The sequence below is a fragment of the Onychomys torridus genome, chromosome 21, assembly GCF_903995425.1.
Source record: "Onychomys torridus chromosome 21, mOncTor1.1, whole genome shotgun sequence".
Taxonomy (NCBI): domain Eukaryota; kingdom Metazoa; phylum Chordata; class Mammalia; order Rodentia; family Cricetidae; genus Onychomys; species Onychomys torridus.
In genome coordinates, this window is record NC_050463.1 from 43423877 (window position 1) to 43438101 (window position 14225).

The 14225-nt window shown below is 43.5% G+C and overlaps 1 protein-coding gene across 2 annotated transcripts in view; it reads left to right on the forward strand.

Moving 5' to 3' along the window:
• Nbas (NBAS subunit of NRZ tethering complex) overlaps positions 1 to 14225 on the forward strand; it is a 288955-nt gene that overhangs the window by 174174 nt on the left and 100556 nt on the right. For both annotated transcript variants that reach the window (XM_036170649.1, XM_036170651.1), the window contains exons 40-41: positions 2264 to 2340; positions 2672 to 2809. In XM_036170649.1, the coding sequence (XP_036026542.1) occupies positions 2264 to 2340; positions 2672 to 2809 (215 nt within the window). The remainder of the gene's footprint in view (positions 1 to 2263; positions 2341 to 2671; positions 2810 to 14225) is intronic.

A 14225-nucleotide genomic window follows, 5' to 3' on the forward strand; every position in this document is an offset into this window, starting at 1 on the left:
CTTCCTTTATAACTCACGTTCATTGCCTGCATTCTGTCCACCTTCATCCCCCAGGAGTTAGCCCGTCTTGTTCTGTTTTCTCCTGGCTATATAGAACCCACCTGTGCATTTGTTTATGTATGTACATATATTATTGTCTAGATTTCACAAATGAAGGACAACATGAAGGTTTTTCTTTCTAAGATTATGTGACCTTGCTTAATATTATACATTCTAAGTCTCTCCATTCACTTGTATATTTTGTGATTTCATTGATGGAATTGAATTACTATTCAGCTGTAAATTTAGTGTATGTATGTATTTGGTATATATATATGCACACACACATTTAATTTGGTACACACACACACACACCAAATTTTCATTCCCCATTCATCTGTTGATGGACAGCTAGGTTGATTCTAATTCATTGCTATAGTGGATAAAGCAGGAATAAACATGGGATGCAGGTATCTCTATGATGGCATTTGAGAGTATGTATGCTTTTTAAACAATGAATTCACATTGTGAATATACATGATTGCAAGGAATTTGACTAAGGTCACAAATAAATAGCATGCATCCTTATCAAAACAAATTGTGTGTAAACCCAAAACTGATTGACAATGTACTGTTCCCTTAAAGTCATGACATTGGCAGGTTGCTGCTTGTAATACTTTTTGTGGAAAAACTGTTAATGGTTAAGAATTTTAGTACTTGAATAAAGCAAATGACTGCTTTTCTGTTTTGTGGACTGTGAGGAGGAGGCTTGTTCTTGAAAAGAACTAGATCGCCATTGTTTTGTTCATAATATAGGGATTTTCCCTAAATTATAAAGATATGTTATTTTATTTTTAAATTTTATTTTATGTGTATGATTGTTTTCCATGAGTGGATGTATGTTTGTGCACCATGTTTGTGCCTAGTGCTCACCGAGGCCAGAAGAGGGCCTTGGGTCCCCTGGAGCTTGTGGTAATTGGGAGTTGCCGTGTAGGTTCTTGGAATTGAACTTGGGTTCTGTGGAAAAGCAGCCGGTGCTCTTAACCACTGAGCCATCTCTGCAGCCCCTTAAGAAGCTTTCCTACTGTTGTGGTCTTATGGTATTCATGTAATCACCCCCAGTTAGCTGTTCTTGATACAAATGATTGTGCAGCAAGACCCTAATCTTGGAAAAGGCTGAGTTCTGAGGACCCATCATGGATGTCTTTGTGCTTGAACTTTGCAAGAACTGCGCTGACAGGATTACCTCCAGGGTTAGTAACACACACCATGGATTTTCCCAGTTCTGGGTAGAGTAACATAGTTAATCTGTTGATCATAGTTTGATGTGATCTGTGTATGTCAGTGCCCAGTGCATTTTCATGAGCATTTAAAGCATCTTCAGCTGATTGTCAACTGAAATCATATAAGGTTAAAAGCATGGCACTCTCTACTAAGTGTAATGTAAGGTAATTTTTAAAGTTTTATTTTTATTCTCAAGAATATCATACATATCTACAGTAACCACGTTTACCACCTATTTCTTCTCCAGTTTTCCACATAGATCCCTGAAGGTGCCCTTCCAGTTCTATGCCCTCCCTCGTTTGCCTTTTCTTCTTTTGTACTTCACTAAGTCCAATTAGTGTTACGTGTGTGTGTGTGTGTGTGTGTGTGTGTGTGTGTGTGTGTGTGTGTGTCATTCACTAGAGCATGGGAAGTCCTCCTTGTGGCCACATTCCCTCTCCCCAGTTCAGTCAGGGACAGAGGGCAGAGTTTCCCAGGACTCCTGTGGTCCCCCCAGTTTCATCAGCTGCAGAGGGCAGAGTTTCCCAGGACTCCTGTGGTCCCCCCAGTTTCATCAGCTGCAGAGGGCAGAGTTTCCCAGGACTCCTGTGGTCCCCCCAGTTTCATCAGCTGCAGAGGGCAGAGTTTCCCAGGACTCCTGTGGTCCCCCCAGTTTCATCAGCTGCAGGGGGCAGAGTTTCCCAGGACTCCTGTGGTCCCCCCAGTTTCATCAGCTGCAGAGGGCAGAGTTTCCCAGGACTCCTTCCTTTCTGCCTCCTCTTCTGTGGTTCCTGTGCCTGGCAGGGACGGGTGGGGATGTTGTTCTAGACCTCATTCTCAGCACTGTAACCAGTCACGCATCTGTCCCCTGACCAAGGCAGGCCGCAGCTCAGGTCCGTGTGCACAAACATACGTATTTAGTAGGAGTTTTACAGCACGGGACTTAACAAAATCACAACAGCAAGTTCCACCTGGAGTAATACAGTTTTTTGTGTTTTTTTTTTTTACTCTCTACATTCAGTTCTTTTGCAACTAGCAAGTGATGCTTTGCCGAACGACCTGACACTGGCTCTTGCTTATCTCCTTGCCTTACCACAGGTAAGCTTACCTCACCAACGAGAACTTAACTAAACGAAAAGCCTATCCTGCAGTCATTGGCAGTGAAATTGTGTAGTGTATGTGTCCTCTTTTCCTGATAATGCCTAGGTCCCAGGGCCCGGTCAGTCTCCAGAGACCTAACTGTATAATGCTGACTTTAATGTCCAGTTCATCTTTCACTCTGCTCTATAGAGCAAGGCCTACTTTATTTCTGAACTTTGAAACTGCATGTTATGATGGGCTCAGGTTGATGTGATGGGGAATTTGTGTCATAATCTTAGGGTAACCAGTGTGTGATGACTTCTGAGTTGATTCTGCTGCTTCTTCCTAGGTGTTAGATGCTAACAAGTGTTTTGAGAAGCAGGCTCACTCGGCACTGTCTCTCCAGCTGGCAGCGTACTACTACAGCCTACAGATCTATGCCCGATTGGCTCCATGTTTCAGGGACGAGTGCCATCCTCTTTACAGGGTGAGTCCTTACGATTTCTACTCTACTAGTGAGTTGAATTACAGCTTTTCTGAAATAGTCAAAAGAAGCCTTTCTCACTGTATTCAGTGGCTTCCCAGCAGACAGCCCTGGCCTTTTCCATGAGGCATGTCTGCTCCCCACGTTGCATGAAGGGGCAGATTATTTAGTACTGATGGTGAATCCGGATTCTCTCGCCTTTTCTTTTCCAAAGATGATTTCACTAAGTTCTTAGTTAGGAGAGAATAAAAGGCAGAATTAGTTTTTTATTTTCCGTCTCCAAAGGAGGCTGGCTCTCTAAATTAGCATAGTAGACACCTCAGTTTCTTTTCCTGTTCTTAAAATAAAATACTGACAGAGATTTCTTTTTTTTCTTCAAATTTTATTATTTTTTTAATACATATATTTGTGTTTCAATTATATATATCAGCCATGGGTTCCCCAGTCCTCCCCCAATCCCTCCCCCCATCCCCATCTCCTCCAGGGCAAAGACTCGCCTGAGGATTCAGCTCAACCTGGTACATTCAGTACAGGCAAGTCCAGTCCCCTCCTTACAGGCTGAGTAAAGTGTCCCCACATAAGCCCCAGGTTCCAAACAGCCAGCTCATGCACTAAGGACAGGTCCGGGTTCCACTGCCTGGGTGCCTCCCAAACAGATCAAGCTATTCAGTTGTCTCACTTATCCAGAAGGCTTGATCCAGTTGGGGGCTCCACAGCTTTTGATTCATAATTCATGTGTTTCCTTTAGTTTGGCTATTTGTCCCTGTGCTTTTTCCAATCTTGGTCTCAACAATTCTCGCTCATACAATCCCTCCTCTTTCTTGCCAATTGGACTCCTGGAGCTCCATCTGGGGCCTGGCTGAGGATCTCTGAATCCATGTGCATCAGTTCTAGGATGAGAGTTCTAGCATGACAGTTAGGGTGTTTGGCCATTCGATCAGCAGACTAGGTCAGTTCGGGCTTTCTCTTGACCATTGCCAGTAGTCAACAGTGGAGGTATCTTTGTGGATTTCTGGGGACCTCTCTAGCACTTTGCTTCTTCCTGTTCTCATGTGGTCTTCATTTATCATGGTCTGTTATTCCTTGTTCTCCCTTTCTGTTCTTGATACAGCTGGGATCTCCTGCTCCCCTAAGCTCTCTTTCCTTCAAACCTTGTCCTTCATTACCCCCACTCTCGTCCAGGTTGTTCATGTAGATCTCATCCATTTCTCTGTCATTGGGTGATCCCTGTGTCTTTCTTAGGAAGTTTTCTAAGTAGCCTCCCTGGAGTTGTGAGTAGCAGTCTACTCATCTTTGTTTTACATCTAGTATCCTCCTATGAGTGAGTACATACCATGTTTGTCCTTCTGAGTCTGGGTTACCTCACTCAGGATGATTTTTTCTAGATCCATCCATTTGCCTGCAAACCTCATGATGTCATTGTTTTTCTCTGCTGAGTAGTACTCCATTGTGTATATGTACCACATTTTCTTTATCCATTCTTCAGTTGAAGGGCATCTAGGTTGTTTCCAGGTTCTGGCTATTACAAACAATGCTGATATGAACATAGCTGAGCAAATGCCCTTGTGGTATGATTGAGCATTCCTTGGGTATATGCCCAAGAGTGGTATAGCTGGGTCTTGGGGGAGATGGATTCCTAATTTTCTAAGAAAATGCCATATTGATTTATAAAGTGGCTGTACAAGCTTGCATTCCCACCAGCAGTGGAGGAGAGTTCCCCTTGTTGCACATCCTCTCCAGCATAAGGTGTCTTCAGTGCTTTTGATCTTAGCCATTTTGACAGGTGTAAGTTGGTATCTCAGAGTCATTTTGATTTGCATTTCCTGGATAATTAGGGATGTTGAGCAATTCCTTAAATGTCTTTCAGCCATTTTGAGCTTTCTCTGTTGAGAATTCTGTTTAGTTCTATAGCCCATTTCTTAATTGGACTGTTGGGCATTTTGATGTCTAATTTCTTGAGTTCTTTATATATTTTGCATGTCAGCCCTCTGTCAGATGTGGGGTTGGTGAAAACCTTTTCCCATTCTGTAGGCTGTTGCTTTGTCTTGCTGACCGTGTCCTTTGCTCTACAAGAGCTTCTCAGTTTCAACAGGTCCCATTGATTGATTGTTTCTCTCAGTGTCTGTGCTACTGGTGTTATATTATTTAGAAAGTGATCTCCGGTGCCAGTGCATTCAAGACTACTTCCTACTTTCTCTTCTATCAGGTTCAGAGTAACTGGATTTAAGTTGAGGTCTTTGATCCACTTGGACTTAAGTTTTGTGCATGGTGACAGATATGGATCTATTTGCAGCCTTCTACACATTGACATCCAGTTATGCCAGCACCATTTGTTGAAGATGCTTTCTTTTTTCCATTGTACATTTTTGGCTTCTTTGTAAAAAATTATATGTTCATAGGTGTGTGGGTTAATGTCAGGGTCTTCAATTTGATCCCATAGGTCCACATGTCGGTTTTTATGCCAGTACCAAGCTGTTTTTTATTACGGTAGCTCTATAGTAGAGCTTGAGGTCGGGGATCGTGATGCCTCCAAAGGTTGTTTTATTGTACAGGATTCTTTTGGCTATCCTGTTTTTTTTGTTTTTCTATATGAAGTTGAATATTATTCCTTCCAGATCTGTGGAGAATTGTGTTGGTATTTTGATGGGGATTGCACTGAATCTGTAGATTGCTTTTGGTAAGATTGCCATTTTTACTATGTTAATCCTGCCTATCCATGAGCATGGGAGATCTTTCCATTTTCTGACATCTTCTTCAATTTCTTTTTTCAGGGACTAATAGTTCTTCTGACAAAGGTTTCTTATAGGAGAGAAGGTTTATCTTTAGTTGACAGCTCAAGGTGCATGCCATCATGGTAGAAGTACCAAGGCAGCAGGAGCTTGAAGTAGCTGCTCACATCCTGTCCATAGTTGGAGCACACACACCGTTTAGTTCCCTATATTTGTAAGTCCAGGATCACAGCCTAGGGAAATGGTTCTATTACGATGGTGGGTAATAGACACAAGTGATACAGTCAAGGTAATCCCCCGTAGAGAAGTCCAGAGGCCTGCCTCCCAGATGGTTCTAGATTCTGTTAATGTAAGCTGGTAGTTACATGTGATTCCATGAATGATACTATGCCTTTCTTTGTGATCCCAAGATGAGAAGCAGCAAGTGTACAGGTGCAATCATGTCTACATTTGCCACGGGCTTCAGGTGCCCCTTTATTGGTGAGCCAGCACCAGCTACACTCTGTAGTTAAGAGTTTTCCTGCCTGGCCCACAGTCAGGACAAATCTCTCTTACCCACCAGTCCCACAGCCGCTCAGACCCAACCAAGAAAGCACACAGGAACTTATATTGCTTATAAACTGTATGGCCATGGCAGGCTGCTTGTTATCTACTTCTTTTATCTTAGATCAACCCATTTCTATTAATCTATACTTTGCCACATGGCATGTGGCTTACCAGTGTCTTTACATGTTGCTTCTCATGGCGGCGGCTGGCGGTGTCTCTCCCCAGCCTTCTACTTCCCAGAATTCTCTTCTCTCTTGTCTCGCCTATCCTTCCTGCCTGGCCACTGGCCAATCAGAACTTTATTTACACAGAGCGATATCCACAGCACTTCCCCTTTTCTTTTTTTTTTTTAGGAAGGTTTTAACTTTTACATAGTACAATTACATATAACAAAACAATTATCAAGCAAGAATTACAGTTACAGTATTAAAGAAGATATCCTATCTATCTTATATTTGTGAATCTAAGGTTTTATATCTAACTTAACTTTTATCATAACTGAGGAAATTATAACCATCTAGTCTTCAACCACATCAAAGACCTCAGAAGGATATAATATTACCTGAGAACCGGGAGAAGGATGCAAGCAACTTTCGGGAGTCTTGCAGGGTAGACAGAGACAGCTGGCAGCCTGGACAGTCACCTAATGTTCCTTTGTAAAGTTGGGGCATTTGTCTTCAGCTCACAGGGCTAGAGTCTCTTGGTCACTTCTCTGTGTCCTGTAGAATGTCTGGCAGTTTCCTCTGAGAAGCAGGAACCTGAAGGACCATTTTGTTAAACAAAGTTTAGTGGTCACCTTTTTATGGGTCCTGTATGTCCAGTTGATCAAGCAATCCAGGCAAGAACAGTTTCTTGCCCAAATGGCTATTTTTGCCAAGGTGAAGATAAGATATGAAGTGTCTTCAATGCCCATTCTCCTCTCTGAAGTAAATCGGTGTTGCCAGGAGCAGACATGTCTCACTGTCCAGAAAGTCTAAATTTTTAAAGTATTTTAAATGCCATATTCTATAGGTCTTTGAAGTATTTGAAGATTACCTATCTATCTGAAATATCTCTGTGTATATCTAGAAGACTTAACTAACATGGCTACGAGTATGATTATCATAGATGATTAATTATTAATCTATAATTATCCATTACAATTTTAAATGAGCTATATAAACATAATACCTTAAACAAGAGTAGAAATATACACACAGTATAACAAAATTAACTTTAAGTTTGTATCAATAGACTAAAGTCTATACCAATGTAAAACATTTTAAATGAGTTGTTGCTCTTTTAGAAGTTCATTAATCTACCCTTTCATCCTATCATATCTATGTCATATCCCCTTTTTATCTTTAGAAAGAGATTGTATTTATAATCAACCTGATTTAAATAAAATATGGTTTTTCTCTGTCCCACACCAGAGGGCTCTTCTGATTTGGGACACACGAAGCTCTTAACCTTTTCTTTTAACAATGTGCTTGGGTTTAGAGAAGGAGTGAGCCAATTCCATCTCCAAAGCCAGCTGGGAATTTGGGCGTAGTTTTTCTTACTACTTCCTGCTGGAGGGGGGCGCTGTATCTTATGGGGACACAAAGAAAATTTTAGGATTATGGAGTAGTCCGTGAGGGTGAACCTCTGAGCCAGTTGCCTTGAAACCATTCTGGATGTTGGATCATCTGGGCCATGGTGTCATCAGAGACCTTTCAGGTGGTCTTGGCTGATCAAACCTGATGTATCTTAATCTGGAACAAATCCACAGCCTCTGGCTTTCTGTGGAAACAAAAGCAGAGACTCTTTTCCAAAGCAACATATCCTTATATCCAAATTTTGAAGTCAAGGTACCTTTAAAATTTACATATTTGTTTAACTCAACAGCTTTTATGATCAAATCTTTCTCTGCAGTTAAAAATCCCAAAGACAACATAAACCAGATTCTCTGTGTAATATCCATCTTTGTAAGACTGAAACGCTGTTGTGGCTGCTGGCTCCTCCCACCTCAGCTTCCCAACATGGCGGTGGTACAGTTTACCTCCAGCTCTGGGTCTGGAGCCATGTGTACCATCAACTATCAGAAGCAGTTCTATCAAAGCAGCGCATAGACAAGAAACCTTTTTTTTTTTTTTTTTTAAACTAGCAAAGGCTAAATCCACCATGCAGAGTAAAGTGCCGCATGTAGATTCCTCATTCCCGCCACACTGCAGGTCAGACACATGCCAGGAACCCGCCATAGTAGTTCAAACCGGCAGGCTGCTGCTAACTTGAGAGAGACAACTAGGAAGCTGTTTTTAGCTCTGTTTTAGAATCTTTTTTCTCAGGTTTTAGGTGGAAATTCTTGCCAACACGTTGGGCGCCATTTGTAGTTAAGAGTTTTCCTGCCTGGCCCACAGTTAGGACAAATCTCTCTTACCCGCCAGTCCCACAGTCGCTCAGACCCAACCAAGAAAGCACACAGAGACTTATATGATTTACAAACTGTATGACCGTGGCAGGCTGCTTGTTATCTACCTTTTCTATCTTAAATTAACCCATTTCTGTTAGTCTATACTTTGCCACATGGCTTGTGGCTTACCAGTGTCTTTACATGTTGCTGCTCATGGCGGCGGCTGGCGGTGTCTCTCCCCAGCCTTCTACTTCCCAGAATTCTCTTCTCTCTTGTCTCGCCTATCCTTCCTGCCTGGCCACTGGCCAATCAGGACTTTATTTACACAGAGCACCATCCACAGCAGCTCTCCTGTTGTGGACCACAAGTGTGGCCCTCACTACTGGGAGTCCTTCACGTTTACTTGTGTGAAGCACACGTGATGGTCAGCATTGGGAAATGGTCTGTTCTTTGATTTGGATTGTTTTAAGGGAACTTCAGTGCATAAGTACATAGGTCAGACTTTGACAGCCACAATGTACACAGCTCTAGTGTTCATACTCTATGAATGGAGATTCTCTACCTCTGGTGAAGGTAGACTCTGACGAAATAATTTCACAGGTGTTATAACCATTTAAACAAATTAGACCCTTAAGGCATGTAACAACAATTGCTTTCATCTTTCAGTTTTTATTTAAAAGGAGAGTGCTTGTTCCAGTCCGTCAGAGCACAGGGTTATCTTCCTCAGACTTCCCGGCCACTGTTGGCTGTGCATTGTTCCCAGGTCTGGTCTAATACCTTAGTAGTGTCTGGCTAAGCAAGCACTGTGTTCTTGCACCCACAAAGCATGAGGCATTTATTTGGGGACTGTAACTTTTTTCTTGGTTGTCACTGCTATTTTCTACAGTTAGGGCTGCTAATCTTACACAGAGTAACTCTATTAATTTTGTTTTGTCTTAACATCTCAGATATTTTTACATGAAACAAGAAATGGCATCTGGGGATGTAGCAATGTAAAGCACGTTCAACTCCCTGGGTTCAATGCCCAACACTATAACAAAAATTAAAATAAATATATTTCAACAGGTCATGGTATGGGTTGAGAGAATGAAGCAATTACATGTAAGGAGTACAGTGGCCTTAATGGGGACCCCCCCCCCCCCACACACAGGTTTGACACTTGGCTTCCAGCCAGTGGCACTGATTCTGAAGGCTCTGAAATCTTTGGAACTGACCTATGTAGCAGAAATGGCTAACTGGTCAAGGCTTGGAGGCAATATCTACTTCTCCTTATGTCCCAAGTTCCGTATTTTCTGATCTTTCAAGATGGTAACAAACCACACTGCAAGCCACCACCTCCATGTCCTGAGCTGTTCTTGCCAGCATGCTCCCCCTGCTGTGGTGAACGGCATCCTTTGAAATTGTATGCCAACGCCATGCTTCCCTCACTCAAGTCTCTTTAGTGCAGTATTATATTAGTTTCTTTTCTGTGGCTGTGACAAAACTCCATGACCAAGGCAACTTATAAAAGAAAGCATTTAACTGGGCTTCTGGTCCCAGAGGACTAGAATCCTAATGGCAGAGTGAAGGCGTGGAGGCCGGAACAACTGAGTGCTCACATTTCAAACTGCAAGCAGCCGGCACTGAGAATGGCCATGAGTCTTTTGAAAACTCAAAATCCGCCCCGAGAGACACACCTCCACCAACTTGGCCACACCCCCTACCCCTTCCCAAATAGTTCTACCATGTGGGGCCAAGTATCCAAATGTATGAATCTCTGGGGCCATTTGTATTCAAACCCGCACAGGTGTCTTCTCATAGAGATTAAAAAGTAACTAAATAGGGATTTGTGGTGAGTTTATTTTGTGCTTATTCTCATTAGTACTTTATTGTACACAAAAGGAACAAATAATCTGCTTCAAGATACCAATTTGTTGAAGCACAGTGAAGCTTTACTTTGCCAAATGCACTGTGCTTCGCTGTAAACTTGAATATTTTCCTAGAAGCTGAGTTGAAATCTCAAAGCACGTTTGACTGTGTTCTCTGGATGTCATTGACATGCAGTGCAGGTGCTGAAAAGGGGACCCCGGCTCCCATTTCAGTCTGCCGTTGTGTTCATTAGCTTCTGGTCACGGCTGCCGTCACCCAAGAGAAACAATCTCAAAAGAAGGAAGACGCTGCGGCTGCTGTTCGTGATTTCCAAAGTTTGAATTTGTACTTGGTTGACCCATTGCTGGAAGGAGGCATCCCACTTCCTGATGGGGGACCTGAGCAGAGGATGCAGAGAGGAGGGAGAGTACTAGAGATTTCTTCTGCTCCCTGTATTCCATCTTCTCTCCTAGCCTATGTGATGCAAGTCCTTTTCTAATCAATGTGACACCCAAACACATCGCCTTAGATCACAGCTTTCCATCCCTGGCCCCAAAGAGCTGTATCTACTGTATAATGTGGAGTGATCCAGTTCAGCACCAAGAGGCGCTCTCCACTGTCTAATAGTTCTAACCTCATCTGAAGTCCCAAGTTCCAAGTGTCTTCCTGAGGCTCAACGCAACTCTTAGCTGCCGTCCCTGTAAAAACAAAAAGCAAGGTATACCCATGCTCTGTTCGGTGGCACAAGAGCAAACACTCCTGTTCCAGATGTGAATGGGAGAGTGGAGACTGTTCCCTACAAACCAGTTCCAGAGGCTTCCAAGTCCTGGTGAAGCCGAGGCACAGCCACACTCACTTGCGTGGTGTCCTCTCCGTGTCAGGTGCTGTGACTAACCTGACCCACACAACCTAGGGATGCAAGGTTAATGTTTGCTCTCAGTTTTGGGTCTTGGTCCACAGTTGGTCAGTTCCATTGTTTGGGGCTTGAACAATGAGAATACCAAGGCTGCGTCAGGAGTGTGTGGCAGACACAGTCTCCTCTGGGCAGCGGGGAAGCAGAGAAATAAGGGTGTGGACATGCTACAGGATTCCCTCTTCTCCCTCTTCATTCAGCTTGGACCTGTAACCTTCAGCACAGTACCGTCCACTGTACCATTGACAGGCAGGCCCTCAGTTAATACCTGCTGGTAACACAGATAGGCTCAGAGTACAGTTTACTAATCTTCTGCGAATTTAAGCTTCCACATTTAATGAAGATGACAATGAAAATTAGCCATCACAACTGTCTGTATACCAACATCCTGCCATAGGCATAGTGCTCTGCTGTTTTTTGCTGGAGGTCAAAAGATTGAAAAGCCCTCAGCACATTTATCACTAACTGTATCTCTGGCACCTTTTACTCTGTCCTTTCCCACTGAGACGAAACAAGGAAGATTCCTGACCTTGTGGAGCTGCAAATGTTCTCCCCATCTGTTTAAGAGAATTGTACAAGGTGGCTGTAGAGACTGCTTTTGTAGAGGACCCGGATTTGGTTCCCAGGGCCTGTGTCAGATAACTAACCCCCGCCTGTAATTCCAGTTCCAGGGACTCCAATGCTGCCTTCTGGCATCTGTAGGTACTTGTAGTTATTTGCGTATCCCTGTATACAGACATCATATATACCAAATTAAAAACAAATCATTAAAAAGGGAGAAGCGAGAGTATGCTCTATGAGCTGTGGTATGTAGGAGCAGGAAGATTGTGTGGAGGGCTATGAACCACCATTCCCTAGACTCAGTCCAGCTCCTGTAACCGTTAATTCTCAGCAGCAGTACTTACCTGCACTGGGTGCACAGGAGACTAGCTGTGTCAGCAGTCAGAAGCGGGGAGAGGGTTTTGCGGCCTTCCCTTTTCCCTCTGAACGATTGTTTATCAGTAGACTCTGGAAGAGAGTCACTGTCTTCAGTTGTGTACATGCTGCTGAGCCCTCCATGCTTCAGCCAGTAACTCCACTGTCACCCAGATGACACAAAACAAAACTCAACACATGTAAGAGAGATTTGTGGAGATGGGGAAGTGTGGACATAGTTGGGAAGGAGGTGAGCATGGTCAATATGTGAAGCACACGTATGTGAAACTGTAAAAATAGGAAAACAAAACTTTTTAAAAAGACAGTTACATAATATGTGGATCAGAACAATGAATACTGCAGGCAAGAGAACCAAAGACAGATTCAGTATATATTCTAAGTGATAGCTTTGAGAAAGCTAGACAACTTACAACAGAGCTATACCTTGGCCCATACTCCGTTTTACTTTCCAAAAAACTGTCTAAAGAATTCTTTGGAGGAAAATTCTGGGTGAAGTTTTCTTTGCTCTGTTTCCCCTGTACTGAAAGCCAGAAGTTCTAAGTGTGGACACTCCCTGAAAGGGTTACTAAGTGTCTAGAAAGCTTTCATGTCTGGCCCTCCCTCCCTAGGTCCTTCCTCAGCATCGCTTTACCATCTCACCGGGGCAGCGTCCTGGAGCACCCCCAGGCTCTGCAGGCCTGCTCACAAACTTAGCTTGTGCTTGCTTCCTCGTGCTGTGCACCCTCTGCTTTTTAGAGGTTTTATACTCGCTAGATAATGCGGTATTTGAAGGCAAGGTCTGTTGTGGTATTAGATTTCCCAGAGCTTAGAACAGGTCCTGGAATAGGAAGGGATAATAATAAGCAGATGTTTCTTGGGAAGGTGCCTGAAAACTAATGATTCTGCAGTACACCTTGGAAGATTGAGCTGTGTGTTTTCAGGGACTGTCTCACATGTGACTACTTTGTGCCAGGCAGTGTTCTGAAGGAAATAGTAGTGAACATAGTTTACAAAGCACCTCTCCACTTAGGAATTTCATTCTCCTGGAGAATCAGCTCGATATTGTTATGTTTTGCTGCTTCAATGAAACACCATAATCTAAAGCTGCTTATGAAAGAGTTTATTTTGGCTTGGGATTCCAGGGAGTGTCCACAATAGCTGGGTGGGGGTGGGGGTGGGGGTGGGTGGGTTGGGGTTGAGTGGGAGGGGTGGACAGCAGCAAGGGACCTGAGCAGGAAGCCAAGAGGTCACATCCTTCACATGAACGCAAAGCAGAGAGTGAACCACAGTGGAGGGAGGCTGTGAACTCAAAGTCTTCTCTGTGGTAAACTGCTTCCAACAAGGTTGTACCTCCTAAACGACCCTACCCTCCTCAAGAAGTGCCACCATCAGAGGGCCAAGTCTTCAAATGCATGTGCTTAGAGGGGATATTTCTCATTCAAGCTACCACCTGATATCATGAACAAGATGTAAAGATAAGTAATGGGGAGTAGAGGCTGTGTGTGTGTGTGTGTGTGTGTGTGTAGTACTGAGAAGGGTCAGGAAAGGTGTCATCTGGTAAAGGTTATCTTTGAGTAAAGACAAAACCATTAACGTCACTGTGTAACTCCCCATAGGAAGAACATTCTGGGCAGGAAACAGCAATACCAAAGTCACAGAAGTGTCAGTGTTCAGCCACATATCCTGTGGTGTTTTAACACGAGGTATTTGAGTTGGTCTTAAAATTATACTCTATAAACTTTAAAGCATAAAAGAGTTGCCCGAGCGGAGGTTTGTGTCCAGATGCAGGCCTTCCTAGCTGGCTAAGGGGGTGTCAGGAAGGGTTGTAACAACAGTCAGCTGAGCAACTTATTCATCTGAGCTGCCAGTGCACAGTAGAAATACAAAGTGAACCATGCAGACACTTGTCTGCTTTAAAATGCCTTCACACCTCTCCTCCGTTGGGCCCTGTGAGCAGCTCCACTGTGCAGGGCACGAATGCAGAGAATGACTCAGAGCACTGTGCTGACTTGCTCAAGGCTGCTCCAGTAGAAAGCGCATCCTGTCGCAGCTTTCTCTGCTCATTGCTCTGTGCTTCCATTCTGGCTTTGTTGCAAA